The sequence below is a fragment of the Sparus aurata genome, chromosome 7 (assembly GCF_900880675.1).
Source record: "Sparus aurata chromosome 7, fSpaAur1.1, whole genome shotgun sequence".
NCBI classification, from domain to species: domain Eukaryota; kingdom Metazoa; phylum Chordata; class Actinopteri; order Spariformes; family Sparidae; genus Sparus; species Sparus aurata.
The window spans coordinates 19,632,902-19,654,757 of NC_044193.1; the positions used below are offsets into that span (position 1 = coordinate 19,632,902).

General features: G+C 40.4%; 1 protein-coding gene across 2 annotated transcripts; it reads left to right on the forward strand.

The window, feature by feature from the left end:
• The first annotated feature begins 6,522 nt into the window (after positions 1 to 6,522).
• plekhn1 (pleckstrin homology domain containing, family N member 1) lies at positions 6,523 to 20,474 on the forward strand. Of its 2 annotated transcripts, none has more exons than XM_030421788.1 (16): positions 6,523 to 6,705; positions 8,435 to 8,525; positions 8,715 to 8,870; positions 10,027 to 10,107; positions 10,600 to 10,690; positions 12,591 to 12,724; positions 13,292 to 13,441; positions 14,828 to 14,908; positions 14,999 to 15,074; positions 15,325 to 15,470; positions 15,758 to 15,910; positions 16,607 to 16,849; positions 17,366 to 17,521; positions 17,877 to 18,122; positions 18,353 to 18,413; positions 19,655 to 20,474. In XM_030421788.1, exons 1-16 carry the CDS (start codon positions 6,632 to 6,634, stop codon positions 19,837 to 19,839), a joined length of 2,124 nt encoding a protein of 707 aa, XP_030277648.1. In that variant the 5' UTR covers positions 6,523 to 6,631; the 3' UTR covers positions 19,840 to 20,474. The 2 variants fall into 2 exon arrangements, with proteins under 2 accessions (XP_030277648.1, XP_030277649.1); XM_030421789.1 differs by having other exon boundaries at positions 17,880 to 18,122.
• The last annotated feature ends 1,382 nt before the right edge of the window (positions 20,475 to 21,856 follow it).

Consider the following 21,856-nt stretch of genomic DNA (forward strand, 5'->3'; position numbering starts at 1 on the left):
CTCCTCTTTCATATAGTGATCTTAGCAGACAGCTGAACACTCTCACTTTACCCTTCTTGACCTCAGTCACATGGCATTCACACCTGTGGCTGCCTCTGCACACACTCAAACCTATGAACTCCCACTCTCCCAAGACACACAAACACAGACCAAATATACACACTGGGAAACAGCTACAGCTTTGTAAGGGAGAGAAAAAGGCTACAACTACACATATAGATGGTATATTCTGTGGCTTTGCTATACTTGTGGCATTAGATTGCACAATCAAACCTGTCATGGTTGCACATACTTAGAAAAAGTTAAGGAGATCAACTAACTTACCATTTACATTGTAACAAACTAGTTATAAGACTTTTGACACATTTGACAGAGGAGAACATTTGTTTTGCAAACCTCAAACTTTCAGAACTTTAAAGGAATCATGAAACATTCTTTGGAGATATCCTTATTTGTTAGATGACAAGAATGCTTCAGCTCTCATGTCTGTAGGGTACAAAAATATGAAGCTCCAGCCAGCAGCTGATTAGCTTATCGTTAGCCAAACCACTGGAAAAATTGGGAAACCGCTAGTATGATTGAGGGTAACAAAATCCACTGTACAGCAAGCTTGACAAATAAGACTACGCAAAGCTAACCAATAGATATAAGTCGTACTATGCATCTCCTAAAATGTGAAAATACGTTTTAATGTCTAAGATTTTCTCAAATTTATACCAACTAAAAACTGTACGATACAGGCTACCCAACCTTGTAAGTTAAAGTGATATTCCACCCAAATCAATCACTGAAGGCTTAAAAGGTGGCCTTAAAAAATGTCAAAAGATAAAAAAACTAAAACAAAGACAGTGTCATCAGAAATTTCTCAAGACATTCCAGCAGCATAATCTCCTTTCCTCATTGTCCATACATATGTTCAGTCTGTTATCAACATTTATAGTATGACTTTAATAAGGCGAAATATAAAGCTGTTAGGGTTTCCAGGATTGTTGATAGCACAATAAGAAAGTCACGTAGATACCAATCAGGCCTGACAGGGTGAGTTTTAAAAAAGCACGTACACATTACTGTGTGTACACGTGTGTGTGAGGATTTAAAGATGTGCATGGACTGTTGTGTCTGCATGTTTCTGATTGCTGTAGCTGTGAGTCACCTTCGCTGCTACAGTGTGAGATGCTAATGAGTTCACAACGTGTCTACATGAATGTGCTCACTCTGGAAGAGCTGCTGCAGCTGATCCGGAGAGGGGAAGGGGGAGCGCTGGTTGAGGTCTTTCTCTCTGTAGCCTCCAGCATTCCTGCCACTGGAGCCTCTCCTCTTTCCCCTGGTGTCGACCACTGCACAGCCCTTATCAGGCCATGGAGATACGTTCACCCTCTCTGGAAGGACTGGAACCCCCATCAGAAATATCAGAAATATTTATGACTGTACAGCTCATTGAAGTCACAGCAGAAATAATTGTTGAAGTCTTTGATGCTGTAGTAAACACAAAAACAGGGTGTAGCCAATAGCTGACCTATAGTGGGTGGACAAAATGATGTGTTCACTTTGAAAGATGTCTCACAATCCTGACAAAACCATTTTTAAAAGATTTTCAAAATAGTGTAAGGCAAATTACTGAAAGCCAAAAATGAACTATGAAGGATAAAAAAATAAAAACATATATTTTGTCTGTTTTTGGGCTAGATATAAACTGGCTGTTGGAGTCACAAACAGCAAAATTATGAAATATCACAACGTGATGAAATCAAGAATGCGGCTCTGTTTCTGTATGTGCTTTAACACTACAAACTAAAGTCGGAAATTACGTCATTATACTATAAAAGATAGATTTGATTTAAACATACAAAAAGCTTATTAAAAAAGTCACCTCAATATCTACCTATGTAAAGTAGATAATTGACATGGAGCCGAATAATGCCTGTGCTGTTGCAGGTTGTAATTTATTCTCAGAGTTCCAAGGAATTCATGGACATTGTCCAACAAGTCGTTACAATACATTCCATTTTATCTTGCTGTCTCTCTTTATGTTTTCCATGGAAGTGAAACTATCTGGATGTAAAATATAAAAAAAAAAAAAAAAATAGATCATTATGTGGCCCAAATTCCAAATGTCTGTATTTCTTTTTCAAAACCTCTTTATAAAAACAGGTTTATGTTTGGTCATTTTCAAAACTTTACTACAATGACATATATTTGAGGTTACAAAAAACTGGGATGTATAGAGTTTAGAAACTGAAATAGTTCATCTGACTTTGACTGATCATGCCTTCAAAGCAGGGCTGAGGTCCAATTAAGATTCCTTTATAGTCGTCCTGTGTGAGAACTTTGGCACGTTGGAGTCTCTGTTGGACACCTGATGTTGGGGGCCTCATATCCAGACTCCGTTTTTGTGGCCTGAGGTGTGACTTTAGCACCGTTGCTCTCACCCGCTGAGTCTGGATAAACACAAGCGGGTAACTTCTCGGGGACAAAGTTTAACCCACCACACATGGAGGGAATGACATGAAAATGCAATTAGGTTTCTTCTTTTGAACAGATGTGACACATCTATGTGTGTATGTGTTTTCTTGGTTTGGAAGTTCAAACAAAGAATAACTGTAGTTTACATTTGTACGACTGCATATAGTCTGATTTAAGCAAATAGGGTTGAATGGGACATACATTGTACTGGTGAGCATAGATAAATACCTGAAATGTAACAAAAAATAAAGTTGTTATTTTCTAACTATGTGGGCTATTGTTAAGGAACAGCTTATTCAGGAATTGTGAGCCCCACCACATAAAATAGTGTGGGACAAAATGAATGGGCTGTTTGTTTCTCTACATATGGTGTTGTTTTTGGCAAAGTACCCGGTATTTCCCCTTCCTATTGAGCAATTTGACATAAAGTCTATCAAAGCAATCTAAACTTTTCACAATGACTTGTCTAAAGGGCACACTTGCTTCTATTAAGACTAAAGCATATTAGTTTATGGTCTTTATTAATTATCTTTAAAATGTAGAATTTAACTCATAACACATCACAATTTTTCCCTAAAGAGCTTTTATAAAAGATTTCACTTAGAATGAAAACAGAGGAAACATGACCGTACTTAAGTGGCATCACCACCGTGCTTGTCAAGCTTAGCAAGTTTAACGAGCAAATACTTGCCATATTAACCTGCAAACATTTAGTATGCCAACAAGCAAACAGTCATGTTAACGTGGTATGTCGGTATGTTAACAAGCTAAAGTGAATATGTTAACCAGCTGTGATCATGTTAACATGCTAACATTAGTATTTTAACAAGCAAATGGTTAACATATTAAAATTTGAACATTTAGTATGATAACAAACAAAGAATTATCATATTAACACACTACTACAGTATGTCGACAAGCTGTTGTTATGTAAAATGCTTTTAACATCTTAGCATGTTTTAGTGGAACCCTATGTACTAACATTAGCACCTAAAGTTCAAGTAAGTGTTTACTGAACTGAAGTTTTGTAAGTCAAGTCAAGATAAGATCCCTGTGGGGACCTTTATTAATAAAGTTTAAGGTAGTGACTAATATGTTATTATATTTTTGTGAGCAGATTTGTAGCTATCCATCTACCCTCTCTTAACCTGACAGAGCTATTACAGCTCTCTTACGCAATGGAAGGTGGAATTCTTGGGAAAAATTTACCGTTTATCGGATTTTTCCAATCTTGGTTAAGACTGGATGATGCATCTCACCTGGAACATACAACTGAAACTGGAATGACTTCACAGTAAAAATAAATAAATCCCTTGATGTTTTCTTTCATGTTGGCTGCCTTCCCCATATTTAAGGAAAACTACAACAGAGGGGTGAGTCACCATGCTGGTTGCACGTGTGCTCATCCACCAGGTTTTCCATCTGAATGATATGGATAACTCAGTTATTGATCTGATTACTTACAACTGATCTAATCAGGGCCCTCAATCAACTGCGAGAACAATAGAGATTCATTGAGGATTCATAGATACTGTTTTTTTTTTATGTTTTGCTACAGTGTTACTTTCTCCATTCACTGTTCCCATTTCACTTTCTTTTTCCTCCATTAGGGCGGTTATGTTTTTGCCCATGTCTGTTTGTTGGTTGGTTTATCAGCATGATTACACTAAATGTACTGAACAGATTTACACAAAACTTGGATGGAGGATAGGTCTCTGCTCAGAACAGACCCCTTTTTTATTTAACAGCACAGTATAAAAAATGTCTTGACATTTTCGTTAAGTTCTCAGGCAGGAGTGATCACTCATGATGAAAAAAAGAAGCTGTATTTAGGTGCCTGCTATCTATGAGTGTGTACAATTAGATGTAGATCCAAATAAAAATCTGGTTCCAGCTGATTTATACATGTTGTATTTGATTTTGGATTAGGTTTGATTTAACTACAAGGCACTGTTGAGCTTTGGCATAGGTATCTGCTCTTAAAGATTCTTCAGATAAGCCAAGCTGTGATAAGTTAGGAGAGATATTTATATGAAGTCATTTGATCAAACACGTCCCTTCTTGTTGAAGGGGTGTTTCCCACGTTGCTTTCTGAATTCTGAGGAACAATCTCCACTCAGTGCCAATCATGTGAAGAGCAAAATGGTAACTCAGTGACAGCAGTTTGGCAATATAAAACCATTTAATCTGTCTTAACTTCGTCTACTGATGTGATGAAAGACATTTTCTTTGATCGCCTTTACCAAGATGCAGTTCGACCAGTATTCTACATTGATTAAATTACTCGTTATGAGCTCTGCGACCCATCAAAAGAACAGTAACACGGCATCTGAAAGGCTGGATGGTGACAACGACTCAGCTGTGGTTTTAACAGGCTCATAGCTGTTGCTGCCTCAGGTGCATCTGTTTCAACAAACCGGCTGAACTGGTTGCCATTACCTGACAGCGAGCAGCACTCATGAAATCTCATGACTATAGCACAGCATATCAACACAGACAATGACCTCATTAATGAGCAAACACAAGATAATCATGATTATGAGTGTTTGACTGCAAGACCACATGTCACCATCCATTTCCAACCAATGGAACATTACATGTTTTCTATTGTGAGTCATGAGTGTTGAAATCTAAAACCAAATATTAATAACTTGGTTCCTTACATGTTTGAATGACAAAGTAAAAAAGGGGTTTGTTTGGAGGATCATTTTGAAATCTTTATGCAGAGTAGGCTGTGCTATCTAAATGAAATGCCACATTCCATTATGCTGAACATCCCTTGAGAAGAAACGTAAAACAAGAAGGAGGAAAAGCTGACTTTATGCATCTTAAAGGATTATTTTTTGTGTGAATGAGTTTCATTTTAAGTGTTGATACAGGAACAAGCTCCTTACATGCAAAAACAAGATGTTTGCATACACCACTTCACCTCTTGCCGTATGAAAATTGGAGCCTTTGAATACACAAGCGTCCTGTTTAAACTATTGTCCCTTCCTTTCTTACTGACAGATGACTTTGCTGTAAATAGAGCCCGGCAATATATGTTTTTTGTAAAGATAATTTCACATATCAGTATCGTGCAAATTACTTATGAAATGTAATTAATTAAATGCTACCAGTTACTATCTCTTCAAGTAATACATTTCTTTACAATGTACAACAACACATACCCAGCTACACTAGACTGGAAATAAGAATTGTGTGCATTATTCATAAGGGGAAATGTATTACAAGCATCAAAATTGTTGGTTTTGGTTTGTTTTACACCATTTGTGATTTTGTTGTGTGGGACAGCAGGGCAATAATGCCACATACAGCAAAATGTTGAGGTTTCTGTTGGTGAAAGAAAAAAAATATAGGGATACTCAAAAGAGGAAAACTGTACTCAAGTTAAACATGATGTGCATGTTTATTTATATCTAACATATTTAAAGTTTGTTGACCATCTATGACATGCTGAGGCTGACTTGAGCATGTTGGTTTGATGTGTGGTTTAAATGTGTGTTTTCATTGTATCTTATTTGTTTTTTGTCTTCACTTTGTCATTAAAATTGTGTATTTTTGTTTTGCTTATGTTATTGAGCGTTGAATTCAAAATAATAGTCTTATACAAGAAAGGACAAAACACTAAGGGGTTGTAAAATAAAACTTCCTTTAGTTTCAAAATGTCACTGTTGTGTTTAAAGTATGTGGGTCAAAAATAAACAGACTACTTAACTCTGAGGCATTTTTCATGTCTGGGCATGCCAGTGGAAGCTCCCATCTACCCCTTTGATTGACACACACCATCCACTACGTTTAGTGACCGCTCACCGTAGTGATGACCCCAACAATGAGACCCATTTGGCTCCTAGAAGGTGTGAAATGGCACACTTCTCCCCGAACCCCACTGTCTTTGTCGCTGGGATTGATTTAACAGACAGAGGCTACTCACAGGAGGTGTGAGTCCCACTCATTATTCACCACACAGCCTGTGACACAGCACCCAAACTCCACCCCTTATACGCAGACACACTCTCACTAAACAGCCCTCACCCTGCCCACCTCTCCCTCAGTACAAGTCAGACTTCAGCAGGGAGCACACTGCACTCTTGGATTACACTCAACCATCACAGAAGGAGTACAATTTGTCTTCAGAGCGGCACAAAGCCCCACGGATCACAGCAGCATGGGGAGCAGCATGTCATGTGTCCCCCAGCACAACTTCAGATTCTCCAGCAAGAGTTTCATACGCAGAAACAGGTAAGAACTCTACAACTTGTTTTAGGTATTCTTACTGTACTTGTGTCAGTGTGATTGCTCTACACATGTCATGCCCTTGACTGCCGTTTGTTATTTTCGACTCTGCGTTTCAGCTGGAAGGAATTCTTGGTATTTCTCTTGGTTTGAACAGTGGGGTGAAACAGAGGTTGTGAATTTTGTGGGGCCAGGTTCAGGATCAGATGGTAACATGGGATAGTCCCCGAGTCGTGCCTGCAGTGGTGTCCGTCTGGCCAACGGTGTCAATGATCCAGTTACCATTTGCCTCCACTTTGCATCTCTGTGAAGATGATCTGCCAGCTGTCAGTGAATCTGGTTTCCCTCCAAAATCAGGACCTGACCCCATTCATTATCAAGATCACATGTGGGCAATATAGTTAATTACTGCTAATATCTGGTTTATGACACCTGATATATAAGTCAATAGTTTGTAGTGATCTGACCTGAAAGCTACAGTACAGAGTACAGGAACTGACTGACATCAATGGGTTATACTATTTATTCTCGCTGGTTTTCTTAAATCCTCCACACTTATACGCCTGGGCATGTTACACTTGGTACAGCCTGCTTTGCTGGATCACCACATCTGATTCCAATTAGCTTCTCCTCCAGTCTTCTCCCTTGTGTTGTGTGATGAGTCAGGGTCTGGTTTTGTCAAATGTGCCATGTAGCTCTTGGTTTTCAAATGAAACAATAAATGCTGGGTTTCAAAAACCCAACGGCTCAAGCATGAACACTGATACACCTTCCACGTTGGTTCGATGGCTCATCGTAGACAATACGTCCAGTGTTCTTGTTTCCCGTGTTCCCAACTTACTCTTTGTGTTGGTAAATCAGGCCAGGCTCAGGTATTCCCCACAGAGAAGAGAGGTACGTAGCAGTTGAATGCCACAGCAATGAGTTGGAGAATGTGGGGTGAGCATATCCACTACCTGTCTATTATCTACATTCCTCTTTCACCTTGCAACAGTGAATTACATCAGCATGCATGATTATCATATTTTCTCTGTGTATTTATACACTATAAAAGCGGATATACCGCTCACTAAACACTAATGAATGACTGATTCTAGACAGGGACTTCCTGATTAGACAGACCTTGATTCCCACCATGCAGACAAAAGCCTGCGTTGTTGCACAGGGACACTGGCACACATATGTGCAGATAAGCAGATAAACTACACGCTGAGAATGTAAATGCAATCTCCATGCCTTATCATTGCAGCGAGGGAGCTTCCTCATAAAAGATGTGACACTAATGGTTACGGATGGGGGTCACGCAAAACAAAGAGTAACATTGAATGCTGATTTTCCTATGCTTATCCTCTGCGATCAGAAACACAAGGCCTGATTGTACTTATCACTTAAATGGCTGGCATTGATGGAATGAGGACAAAGGAAGGTTAATTTATATGACACCAGACACAAATCCGGATTCAGATACATTAGTCTGCTGCGAAAATTGATACAAAAAAAGGTTCAGTGTGTGACTTGATTATTACAAAAGAAGGAAAACAAGTCACTAACCCTGAATTACAAATGCAAATCACTAGAGACCATTGTCTCCATCTGACAACAGTAGATGACAGTGAACGCCCATAAACAGGAAATGTTCCTTGTTGACACGGCAGTTGTAAAGTCAAACATAGAATAAATGGTAAACATCGGAGAATGAGTTGTAACACGTGGTTTCTGTCTCCCTCTCGAGCAGCAGTCGCCTGTTTCGCAAGAAGAATCCCCAAGAGGGACAGGAGAAGTCAAACAGCATCATCAACATCCTGTGCACTGTCACCCCCAGGAAGGTAAGGACCTCAGCTCGTAGGACACAGCAATAACAGGAAACTCAATCATCTGTATACCTCACAAAACTGCTCTCCTGTACATGTCAGTCTGTCTGCAATTGATTTTTATTGCTGTCTTATTTTAACAGCAAGTCTAACTGGTTTACTCGTGTCATGTCTAAACTTCACTTACATTATGACTTGTTGCAGGAAATGTCCCATAAAGATCTGCAGACGATAGAGAACATAAAATGGGATCCTCCCTATGACCCAGCCAGCGGCTGGAAGAAGAGCAGCATCAATGTGAAGAACTATGGAAGGATGATTCACAGCTCCAAAGTTCGTTTCCGTTTCCTTCACTGCCAGGTGAGTGGGGCAAAATAACTTTTTAATGACTCTATGTTGAAATATCAGGAAAGCAACTATATGAGAAAACAAAACTAATGCTGCACAATCCTCACTGCGGTTAATGAGGTCTTAAACAATGACCAAGCCTACAATGACACATCGGGCCAGTCAGCTCTGAGAACAAAGCGAAACATGAAAACAGGTGGAGGGTAACAGGATGTTTCTCTGCGGCCACCTCTCAGACTGAAACTTGCTGTTGGCATTGACGTGATGGTTGCCTGTGAATAATCCAATCAGTTTTCCACAAAGCGGACCGCAGCCTGTGTTTGGACATGCTCGCCTCTGCCGCAGTTGTGAAACATCTCTGAGAGAAAACCTCGGGGTAGAGAGAGTTCCTCTGATCCCAGGGACTGATAGAGGACACGCTGGCTCCTCACTGTGGGAACTGTAATTTGTCTGAGCTGTGACACAACAGCTCTGTCAAAAGCCCAAAGATTGATGGAACGGATGTCGTCATGACTAAAAGAACACATTGTATTATTGCAGAGAGTAATCCCAGGAAGAAAAGAAACAAGTATTACCTAAGTGTTGAAAGAAAGCCATTCATGAAGAAAGAGATAGTTGCTATCAAAAAGAAGTGTGCTCAGTGAGGGAATTCCTACATTACGGAGAATCCGTGTACGATCTACTTAATCTGAACATTTCCTGTAGGAGCTCCATGAATCAGCAGATGATACAAGAACAAGATGTTCCAATATGACATGCATAAACGTACAAAACAACCGGCGGGGATTTAAAGAGTAATTAATCTTACAACCCTTACTAGGCTGTCATATATGTAAATCCAATTTCCTCATCGGAGACAAACCAATATAAATATATGAAATATAGAACATCATAAGCCTGCAGACATGAGCTGATGTGCATGCAAGGTTTATTTCATAAACACAAAACCCGCTGATTTCCCAGATTCATTTTCTAATCAAAAGTGTGACAATCTGGTAAATCAGCTGCCGCACTGCCTGATTGGAATTAAAAACTCCACACATTATGTAAATTCTGTAAAACATGGAGTGACTTTGTCATCTCACATACCGGGCTAATTTTGTCAACGCTGTATCTGCATCTGCGACTCTTTCTTTCCTTCCTTAAAGCTCATTCATTATCTCTGCAGGATGTACATGACTGCTACCTGGATCTCTTCCAGACACACCTTCATTTCGTCTCCAACAACACAACCGGCTTGACATACCAGGTGAGTTTCATCACACACAATCCCTCCCATCAGATCCATGGTTCAAAGCTAATATCAGTTAATATCTCACAGTTGATTTTTATAGTTTTAAATTTCCTGTAGGGCAGAGTTTTGTGTTATGACATCATACCTTCTGACATGCGTACCTTGTCAACCGACACTGTGTCTGTAAACAGAAAGTATGATTGAGCTTCTTCACCTGTCTCATAAAGCTTGAGCAGCCATTAATCATCGTTTTAGTGCGTCTGTCGAGAGTTAAACCCCCCATGTCAAAAAAGAGAGCTCAGCACCTGTCTGCAATATTAGTCAGTACAGTAGATGACGGCAAATGCAAGGCAGACATGAGTACATCATCGACTTACAAGGCTGACCTCATGTAGTGCCATGGTGATTAATGTCTTTGTTAACATTTTGAGCTGAACAGCAAAATTGTGCACAGAATGCTTTTTGGCGTCTGAAAAGAGCTTTTTGTTGTTGTTGTTTTGTGTACAGGGAACTCTTCCACTGAAAGAACTCACCATCTGCAACCTGCAACAGAACTGCAACCACAGCCAACCGGAGGAATACGCCTTTCAGATAAACGGTAAGTTCCAACTTCACAAGGAAGGACACAAGCTGTGTCCTGGAATGTTTTAATAATCTCTTTTGAGTTTTATTAGTTATGAATATTGATAGCTAATCAATCATTTAGTCTGGAACCAGCTAATCCAGTACGGTGTTTACAAGCCAGGGACTGACTTTAAACTTCAAAAAAGGAAAATGGAAGATAAACTAGAATAGAGCGAGAGTCTGGGTCATTGGCTTGTATTTATGTAATTTCAATACATATATTCTGTGGCTATTCTTAGTCACCCCTGCTGGTGGTCTGTTATATTTGTCCCTCTCATCAATTCTGATGCAAAGTAAAAATTCTCCTCACTTAAAAAACCAGAAGGAAACCGCACGCTATTTTCAAGCTGCAGCATTTCCTATGTTAACACATTCCAGTGATTCAAAGGTGCTGCGACCCTCTTCACCTCCACTCAACCCCAAGACTAACTAGAGCTGGGCCCCCTTCACCCTTGGTCAGGAGGCCAAACAGGCCTTAAAGACTGTTCTTGTTAGACAACAGGTGCACTTCAGTCAGCCCAGCTGTCGCACAGAAAAGCCCAGCTACCGCTCTTAGCCTTGTCACTGCGTATAATCTATGGCACATTCCAAAAACTACTCAGGTTAATAGCTAGCTTTTGATCTCTGAGTGGACAAAAACAATATGAAACTTAATTTCTTTTCAAGTGGAAATAAGCCGCTGTCATCTCTAGATGGATCTGACCACAACAAAATCAGTAAAGTTTGCAACTAATTTAAACCCACAGAATTAAACAAATCCACTGTTTAAACAGTCAATCCCAGTCATGAAGAGTGTTAGGTTTCTGTGTTTTGACTTCTTTAGCATTACTATCTCCCTGAAATCTGAAACATCCCTGCTGTCATAACATTGATACTCTTTGGTGTTTCTTTCTCACGTTTAACTTTGCAATTTCCTTGGCTCAAGCTTGTTATTTTGTGGTCTTGTATTTCGGCTGTTTTCATTGTTCCGAGTGAGCCTTTATTTACCTTCTTGGAGGCATCACTGACAGGAAACAAGCAAAGGAAGCATGAGTCAAGTAAGAGACGTGATGTAGAGATTTTTTCTCGGTGAGATCTGCGTCTTCCCCTCAGCTGAAAATATGAATCAGCTTTATCGTAAAGTGGTGTTGGTGAGGTAGAGAGTGACGCAGCAATCTCAGCAAGAGATTGTCTGTGAAGATTCCGGGAAGCCTTCACGTGTTTTGAATTAACAAGGCTGTGAAAGTGAGATAATGATGGATAATTACTTTTAACAATAGCTAAGGATCTCTTAAAACTTACTCAAAGTTTGAAGGAGAGAAAATCTCATTATGTACTTACAGTCAAGGCTTTTCACACATCATGCTTCAAATCTGGTAAAACAACTGGTCAGGGTAGTGCTTAGGTTTACAATTAAGAGTTTGTATAAAGAGAAAGTCAACAGATGAGTCCAAAGTGTCTGCTTACAAAGGAGCAGTTAGCAGACTGAAGGTTCCTGACAATTACAGTACAAAGCCACAGGGTTGGAATAAAATAGGCTATCTTAGCTGGTTATCTCTGGTATGTGTGGGACTCAAAGATAGAGGGAGATTCCAGATCTCTTCATCCCAGGTTCTGTCCATTCCTTGTGGGTAAGCACTGTGTGGGAGGAAGAGCCTGTTATGACTTTTAAATACCAAATGGAGTAGGTCAAGAGGGATCTTCCGCAAGAGGTCTTACATGTATCTTGAGCATTTTTTAGCATTCACTGTATTTATTGCATAGATGTTCTAAACATCAAGGAAAGCAGACTGTTAAGATCATTAATGATTCATCACCATGGCAGAATGTCTAAAGAAAGGCTAAGAAAGGCTGACACTTTCCATTTTTGACCTTGTGACCTTTGCACCCTGCAGGTGTCAGCCTTAACCCCATCATCGTCTACTGTGCCAACCAAGAAGAGATGGACCTCTGGTTTGGCCTGCTCAAGGAAAATATTGAGGCCAATGGAGGAACTGCGTTTGGACCCGAAAACTACACCAGAGTGAAAGTAAGTTAAACAACACTCCAAATGGCCTGTGTTACGTTACGTCAGGCTGCAAAAAAGTGCCTTAACTTCTCCTTTTTAAATCGAATTTGAGGGTCATCTTCATGACACACTTGCATGTGGTCATCTTTTAATCCACGTGGCGAATTTGCCAGTAAAAATGCTTTGGCTTCAACCACTTCTGATACAACAGGATGTGTGTGTGTATGTGAGTGTAGATTTGGTGAGTCAAGTAGGTCACTGCTGGCTCTCCCTGAGGCCTGGATACTAGGGAGCGGCCTTGACCGCATCACAGCCTTCATCGAACTAACCCTCACATCTGCTAAGGGCTAAAGTGCTGACTCCACACCCACAGGTGTTGAAACACACAAACCTCGATGTGTCAGGACAGAAGAAAATGACTGAACTCGTGATGCTTTAATAATCCTTAGCTTAGGAGCCTTAACAATGAACAAACAAGAATGACATTCTGGGAAAAGAATCCAAATCAACATGTTTAAATTTGCTTACAGGGCAGAGCTCTGTTCATATTTACTTTGTTAATGTTTCCTTCCTGTGTATCCTCTTCAGCTAAACCAGGACGAGCCCCCTGAGGGTAGAGAGGAGCTAAGAAACTCCATCAACAGAGAGCACATCTATGAGTGGGAAGGCTCACAGCGGGACAGCCTGGGCACCATCACCTATGTCACTAAAGTCCGATTGCAGCACCTGCCCTGCCAGGTAAGACATCACTGCTGCTTATCAGTAATGAATCACTGACTCGTCTCAAGGAAGTAAAACACGGCATCTTTACTCATGCCTTTTTAAGGAAATGTACAGTTACACAGACTGTAACTCATGATACATACGTGTTTTCAAACACTGGGGATTTTTTCACACGGTGAATACACGTAGTATCACATCAGGTCTAAATCCAGGTGACTCACATAGTTTTGAAATTGCTCAACACACACATTACCTCAACACAATGTAAGGAGTGAGTGAACAGGGTGGAGTCCATATTTTGCAAAATGGTGCCTCTGCTGCAAATATAACTCTATTTTATTTATTTTCCTGTCATGGTGCAAGATTGTGACAGACACCTGCAACCACATGATGAAAAATTAACGACTCCTCGCCAACCAAATCAGACATGAGCACAAATAACTAACGATGATGCAGCATCACACAGCAGCCAGTAAAAACAGTAGTCTTGACACGGCTTGCACGGATATCAGTATTTAATTCTCTGTGGGAAACAGCGGCAGCCCTATTGAAGTGTGTGAGATTTAGGGCCTGGGTGTGTAAGAGGCATTCGCCCGGCTCACGCAGTGACTCGACTCACCTCACAGCTGGAATGTCAGCTGTCTGTCCAGACACACCCTCCAAGAGAGAAAGAAACATAAACTGTGTGCCGCACCTTTAAATGCCCCACTAACTGGTTTGACTGAAGAATTTTCTGGGAATCAAACTGTACCTCTGGACTGTTCTTATGTTTGCACCAGGTCTCACGGTCGCATGTGTACTGGGTATTTTTCATATTCTTATCTTCACACAGCCAGAACAACTGGGAGTTATCGGCTGTATTTTCTCACCACCAGAAGTATTTGATGTCTTTCTTGTACAATATCAAAACTTTAACAATTTATGGTTATGAATATGCGTCAATTTGATGCAAAACGCTTGATTTTGTAATATATTCTGGCAATTCATCTATACAATCACACATGTAAGCCAAAAATCTTTTAATATTTGAAATGAAATGATACCGTCATCATAGATGTTATGTGATTCAGGATTCTGGAAATTGCTGGTTTAAAATTAAACTTTAATTTGAACCACCCCTTCTCTTATTGTGCCAAACTTTTCTTTTCAACTTGCACACAAAGAGAGTAATTGACGTCTCCACAAGGAAATAATCTCTTATGTTGCCTCAGAAAGACTACATCAGACTAAATATTTATAATTGTGAACTAATCATAGACGATTGTTAACTTGTATGACTCAGACATGAATCTAGTATTCTGTTAATGGATAAGAAAAATGTAACAGGGTCCAATAACTGGAATGAAACACAGCTGAATATGAACTCAAATCTCATGAGCAGCTATAATCTCGTCTCTACAGGAACAGAGTGACAGACTGCTGGTGATGTACCCAGCGACACTGATCATCCTATCAGAGGAGGATGACGGACTCTTCTATAAGGTACCACTGACCTCACCGATCTTTTATTCTTACATTTGTTCATATCCTGAGCTGTTTACTCAGAGTTTGTCTCATTATGACTGATTACAGGGAAAACTTCCACTCAACATGATCACTGTGACCACACCCTGCCAAGATGTCAAGCCCAACACCTTTATGATTGAAGGTAAATAAAGTGAATCAGTGAGCTGCTCTGCAGCAGTCCCTTTAGCATGATAGCATTTAAAGAGACACGTTTAAAGGAATTTTAATGTACATTCTTATGCATGGCCTTTTCCATGAATCTGCTAGCGTCACAGAGCATAACCCTCCATGAATGAGCTGATTTTATCCCCAGAATGACAATCTGACTATAGCACATTCCACTGAGCGAGTGGACCGAATGACAGACGTTGTCCTCCCCCCTCTCTTCCCAGGGAAGCTGATCAACCCCATAGTGGTGTCGTGTCTGGATAGGACCGAGTTCTGCGACTGGATCCAGCATTTCAAAGCTGCTGATGTGCCCGTTCTCTCCCCTCCGCCCCCAGTATATGACATCATCTACACCCCAACACAGAGAGAGGTAAGGCCCGCCTTCCTCCCTTTCACAGGCCAAAAACAATTACACTATTCACAGCTGCTGATGAACCGTAACTATCGAGCAAGCTTTCTGTGGGTGGAGTGAATTAAAGTATGAGAAAAAGTCATGAAGGACACCATGGCACTGCCTCTTTTGTAAAGCAATGACTATGAAATGAATTACAACTACTACTACTGCCATTAATGGTCAATGGTCCAACAGTCTTAAAAAAAATATAACTCTTGTTAAATGTTTTCATTTCTAATATATTTTTGTCCTTTCATCTGTAGGCACCACAGTTTGACAGGTGGAGTGGAAACAGCCAAGGACGATCTGAGTCCCTGAAGTTCAGACAGTCACCCACAGGACGTGGGTCCCACAACCTTCAGTTACCCATTCATGAAAACGACCCGCTCTCGCCAGGATACTCTGAGCCCCTCTGTGTAAGTCAGCTGTGTGCTACTTTCTTATGTTCAAGTACTCTTGAGCTGATATAGTGAAGCAAATACACCAACACTTCAATATTTGCACAGATTGAAATGTGGTAGGAGTTTGTTGAACATTTCTAAAAGAGAACATTTGTTTTGGTGGAGCTGAGCAGCGACACCTTTCTTTGAGAAAGTTAATTATTAAGCGAGGTCCAAAGACCAAACTGCTCCTGTTACAAAGGCTCAAGTGATTCTCAGGCCTTTCAGTTAAAAAAAATCATAAAGTCAAGAATTTTCAACGAAAAAACAAAAATCAAAAAAACACATACACTGTGAACATAAAAACAACTTTTGGATCTTATGAAAATAAAAGGCTGATTCAGCTATGAAAGGTTTGCTTGTTTATTCAGTCCCCTCCTGAAGCACTATCAGACATTATCAGGACATTTCACCAAACTCCCCCAGAAGGGGGGATGTGTAGGCCGACTGCCCATCCAATTAACTTAAAGTGGAGAGGGCTCAGTGCCAAGAAGACGTGTTGTTGTCCATCTTCTGACCTGAACCATTAACCTCTCAATTAAATTAATGGAGACCATTTTCACTCACACTGTCACAGTTGACTGTGTTTGCTAAAAACACTAAAGCTGCAGTGAGGAGACTAGAACTCAGTGATGCTGACTTTTGCCCTTGGTGTGTTTGTTGTCCCTACAGTACACCTCCAGTCGTCCCTCCTCGACTGAGACCGCCCGCCTGGGCAGCAGGACTAACAGCGTGTCTTCCCACTCCAGGCCAGAGCGAGACCTACGACCTTTGTCACTACGCTACTCCTCCCCCCAGCGCGGCTCCTACCTCCAGCCCATTGAGGCCTCAGTGCTGTCTCAGATCTACAGCACACCCTACTCCGCCATGAACCGCTCCAGCCCACAGCGGCTGGAGAAAGCACCGCTTGTCAAGGTAATTCAGTCTGGCGTCTAACGTGATAACCAAATATTCCCCCCGAGGCCGTTGACTTATTTTACATGTCATGTGCTCAGTAACTAAAATAGACTCACCAAGCAGTCAGCTGAGAGGGGTCATGATGAGTATGGTGTTAACAAATGGTGTAATAGTGACATTTTTGCAGAATTGGGGTTGAAGGACTTATCTTCTTGACGGGGCAAGGAATGAAAGTTCTACTATAGTCTATAAACAAAACCTAAGCCACCAATTAGAGAGCATTTCCTATACTTAGTGGTATCCCTCCACTAATGTGGCTGTGTTAAGAGAGCAGTTTTATACACATCATGATCTGCAACAGACCTGCTTTAGCTGTCACTTACTGATATTAGTCCAAAACCCGTAATCTGATCCTAAGGTGTGGCTTATGTGATTTCCGTCTGTGAACCCAAAAAGCGTCATATAGACTGAAGGAGAATTGGCAAATGTTGTTTCAAACTGACTCCTGGATCTCTTTGAATCTTTTCTGATCAGTCTAACAGCTGGAGCACCCCTCAAACATCCCTGAACTACTCCTTGAACCCCCCTCAGCGCCACTCGGACATGTGCGCCCCACGACAACCGTTGTCGCCTCTGTATGATGAGCCCTGCAGCCCCGAAATCTACTCCCTGGATCAGGCCAAGCCATTGGTAAGTAGGACAACGATACTGGATCCATAGGTTCAATTTACACCGGAGCAGCCAGTTTGATATCAAGCAGTGCACACACACACACACACACACACACACACACACGCACACACACACACACACACACACACGTACGCACATGATATCTAATAGACTGCTGAAAGCAAAATCTTAAATTTCTAAATGACTTTGCATTACATTTGACAATATGGAAGAACAGGAGTTATTTTTATCAAAATGTATATATTTTGTTTTTCACACCGCTGTGAAATGACACTTAATGTTAAACTTCTAAACTCCTGTTTTAAGTGCTTATACCGGCTCTGTTCTAAAATGTTTCTCCTATGTTCTTTAGCAGCACAGCTGGCAAGAGCCCATTCAGCTCCACCACCACCAGCGGGTTCCCGAGCTCCTTCCCTCCTCCTTCCAGCTCTGCACGCCCCCAATGGGCAGGCGCTGCAGGAGAAGCCTGGTCCTGACCAACTCCCAGGGACAAGCTCTTGGCCTTGAGATGGAGACTTCTCCGAGCCAAGCAGAGCAGAGAGCCGAGGCTGTGTCAAGGCTAAAGCTGCTGCCCACGCCCGGCCAACTGCAAGAGCAGGTGAGAAACACAGAGATACTCGTCTCCCAGGACACTCTGGTTTCTGGAATGCTGTAGTACAAAGAGCACCGATGGTGCGCTGTGTGGTAGCAGACCATGTGTATGTACTTGTTCTGCAGGTGATATTTGAACAGGTGCCACAGATGAAACGTAATTTTAGGGAACATGAGAATGTTTGTTATAGCTGATCGCAGGAAGTAACTGTCTCTTGTTTTCACATCTGTTGATAGATTCTCCTCCCGTCGTGCTCAGTGAGGAACACATCTCAGATGCCTTATGGCTACTCACCAGGTAAGAAGTGAAGGCATGTCATCATAAACCGGATTAAACCATTTTTGTTCGTGTTTTATGTTTGGAGTTCAGGTTTGTTGGAATGTTTATAGTAAATTATTATATGCTTTTATACTATGTTTGTTTAAGGAATTTTCATCTTGTTGATAAAGCTGCAACTAATTTCATTGTCAGTTAACATGTCGTTTATTTCTCCTTAATTGGTCAGATATTTGGTCTTTAAAATGTCAGACAACGCTGAAAACTTTTGATTACATGATCAAGATAACATCCTCAAATCTCCAAAACCTGATGATATTCAGTTTTTTGTCAAGAAGAAATAAAGAAACCAGAACATTTTCACATATAAATATTTACTTTTACATCTGAGAATTCAGACTTTTTCATATAAAGTTACTTAAACAAATTATTTGAGTATCGAAATAGTTGGCAATTAATTTAATTGTTGACAACTAATCAATTACTCAATTCATCACTGTAGCTCTCCTCAAAAATCAAAAACATGGGCTAAATAACATATAAACTTCTATCGGGAAACAATGGGCACTCTTTCAAATCAGGGCTCTAACACTGTGGCATCATATTTCTTTCCAACTATGAGTTATGGATGTCAACACAGTCAGCCGCCTTTGTAAATACCACCAAGGACACAGAACATTGCTCACAGTCCATTACATCTTAAATTAAACACTGGAAGCTCACTGGATTGATTGAAGTCTTGGATCTGTCAGCAGGTAGACAGAAGGTTAAAGGCTGCAGAATTGAAAGTGCAGGAAATGCAAAAATGTGCCAATGAAATGGAGCTTAGTGCAGCTCTAAATGCCATTTGTGCAGAAGTCCCATGTGGGGGATGCACGGCGTAAGAGAACACTGTTTCACAGACTGGATCTGCTCCTGAGCTGTGACTGACATCACACAACTGGGCATGTTTACACACTTATCAGCGAGCCCTTTTGTCACAACTGAAAACACAACTAGAATTTACCTGATAACTAAATTTCACACCGCTTTACACATTCATTCTTACACGTGCTACAACCAGATTATTTCATGTTGGGTGTTTCTGTGCCATGACAAACAAAATATAAATAACAAAGAAAGGTGGTGCAGTAGTGGCATGTTACACTACTGGTTAAACAGTAAGATTATATGTTGGTATTAGGCCAATCCCACATCGGGACTGAAGTTTATTCAGTCAATGCGAGGCTTGCCTTTCATTGAATCTTCTCTCGTTCCTATAGATCACCACTCGTACCTTGAACCCACAGAGCCAGATGACCAGGAAATGGACTATGACAACATTTGGGAGTACGACTGTGATACTGGAATGATTCAGCCAACGTCTGGAATTTCGACACACCGGACAGGATTAGACTTTGGGGCCAGAGGCCTTAGTGCCATGGCAACCCAGCAGAGATGGTCATAAAACAAAACAATAGCCCGGCACTCGTCTGGACGTGTGCAAACAACAGATCTCTATCAGGGAGATAATAAAAGCCAGCTAACACAGCCTGTGTCGCTCCTGCTGCTTACAGTATGAACCAACAAATCCCATGAACTGCATTGTTACATGTTGGGTAGTCAAGCAGAGGAAGGACGGGTGCAGGAATGAAGAGGAACAGGCTGAAAACAAAACAATATGAAAGCTTCAACTGTCTGTTTAATATGTAGCATTCGAGAGAAAAGACAGAAGAGTGTACATACTGTGTAGATTAATGTTATCTTATTAAATGTATTATATAATTGCACTAAATGTTCATATGTGGTGCAAGAAGTATTTTATAACATGCTGTCCAGTTTTCTTACTGTTATATATCTGGTTTGTTTCTCATTAAAGCTATAAAAGCATTCTATCAGAGCTTGTTATAGCATTTTTGTAAATGTTGTACATTTATTATTTTATCATGTTACATTATTGAGTCAAATAGATGTGGTTTCAACTGACTGCCTCATAGATGCTAATATTGCTACTACTACGGAGTACTGATACCTTTGTGGCTTTCTTATTCATTTTTGTTTTATTTGTTTATTTATATTTGGAAATAAAGCTGTAAAAATTCATCAACATGTTAATCTCTGTTTTGTTGACTCAATATGATAGTCTTAGAGCAGCTGTAATCGCTCATTTCATGTCAAAGTATCAAAGGACAAAGTGAAAACATGTCTCCTGATGTCTCCCAGGGACTATAGATGTAAATTATCTTATAACCAACTCTGGTACTGTCAATAAGCCATGCACTGTCCCTGTCAAGTCAACAACCTTATAATTCACTCACTTAGCTTTATGATGCCAACCCCAAGCCTCAGCTCATTTTTTAGCTGTCAGACCCACACCTTTACAGGTTGGGCTTACTGTATTTGCTCTCAAAGCGTTGATTTTCACCAAAGCATGCAGCTGTACACTACAATCTCAAGTGTTAAACGACAGGATGGCAAAGTTAGTAGCTAGCTGGGGAAGATAGTGGAGCATTTAGCAGCTGAAGTGCCGGATATTTCCCAAAAATGGGCACATAACATGGAACTAAAGGAAATTGAATTTTGGACTCAAATCTATCTGGTGGCCAGATTCACAACTCCAAATTAAGGATGAAGTTGTTCGGTATCTGCTGGATGTGAAAAATATGCAACTCTTAACAAAAAGTTCAATATCCTTAAACTTAAAATGTGATATGTCAATGGTATGCTCACAACTTCTTGAGTCCAAATGGCTTTAAAAGGAAAACGTTATATAAATCTGTGGAATAAAATTTCAGTACAATAAGAGTTTATTGGCTGTTTTAACACAAACTACAAGAGAGGGAGGAGAAGGATAAAATAACAAACTACTATGGCACAATCAAGAGCAAACATGTTGAAGCTAGAGGCTTTAGGCTACATTAGTAACTACCATAACACAGCTGAATCTTTGACCAAACTGTCAGAGATTGAGTTGCACTGTGAAACAAGTGATCCGCTCCCCTGTAGGGTTTTTTCTTCAAAATTGTTCTTGTCAAGCCCCCCATGGCTGACTCATTTTGAATTGCATATTCCAGCTGTGACATGCACTATTTTGCAGATTGCATCAACATCTGAACAGCTGAGTGTTGTGTTGTGAGATTACTGTAACAGCTTTGTGTGTGCTTAGAAGCAGGACACTTCATATTTCACAGCTCAACTTTGCTATCTGCTTGAGAAAAATGTATATAATTTCAAAAGAGGAGATCTCCCGTAAGTACTTAGCAATAATGTATATCAACCACATTATCAGCATGTGTTATGCTAAATAATACCTACTTGAACTAAAATTGATATCATCATCATAGTGGAAATTGGATATTGTAAATAACTAGAGCTTGCGCAGTTGTGATACTCCATGTTTTTGCATGAGCTTACATTGCCCTCTAGTGTTTGAAAAGAATACCTTCAAGTCTAAAACATTTTAGAAAAAAAAAAATAGACCAAGC

Coding starts and splice junctions, on each gene's coding strand:
- plekhn1 (XM_030421788.1), top strand. CDS start 6,632: ATGGGGAGCAGCATGTCATGTGTCCCCCAGCACAACTTCAGATTCTCC. Junction 6,706..8,434: donor AGTTTCATACGCAGAAACAG/GTAAGAACTCTA, acceptor CCTCTCGAGCAG/CAGTCGCCTGTTTCGCAAGA. Junction 8,871..10,026: donor TCCGTTTCCTTCACTGCCAG/GTGAGTGGGGCA, acceptor TTATCTCTGCAG/GATGTACATGACTGCTACCT.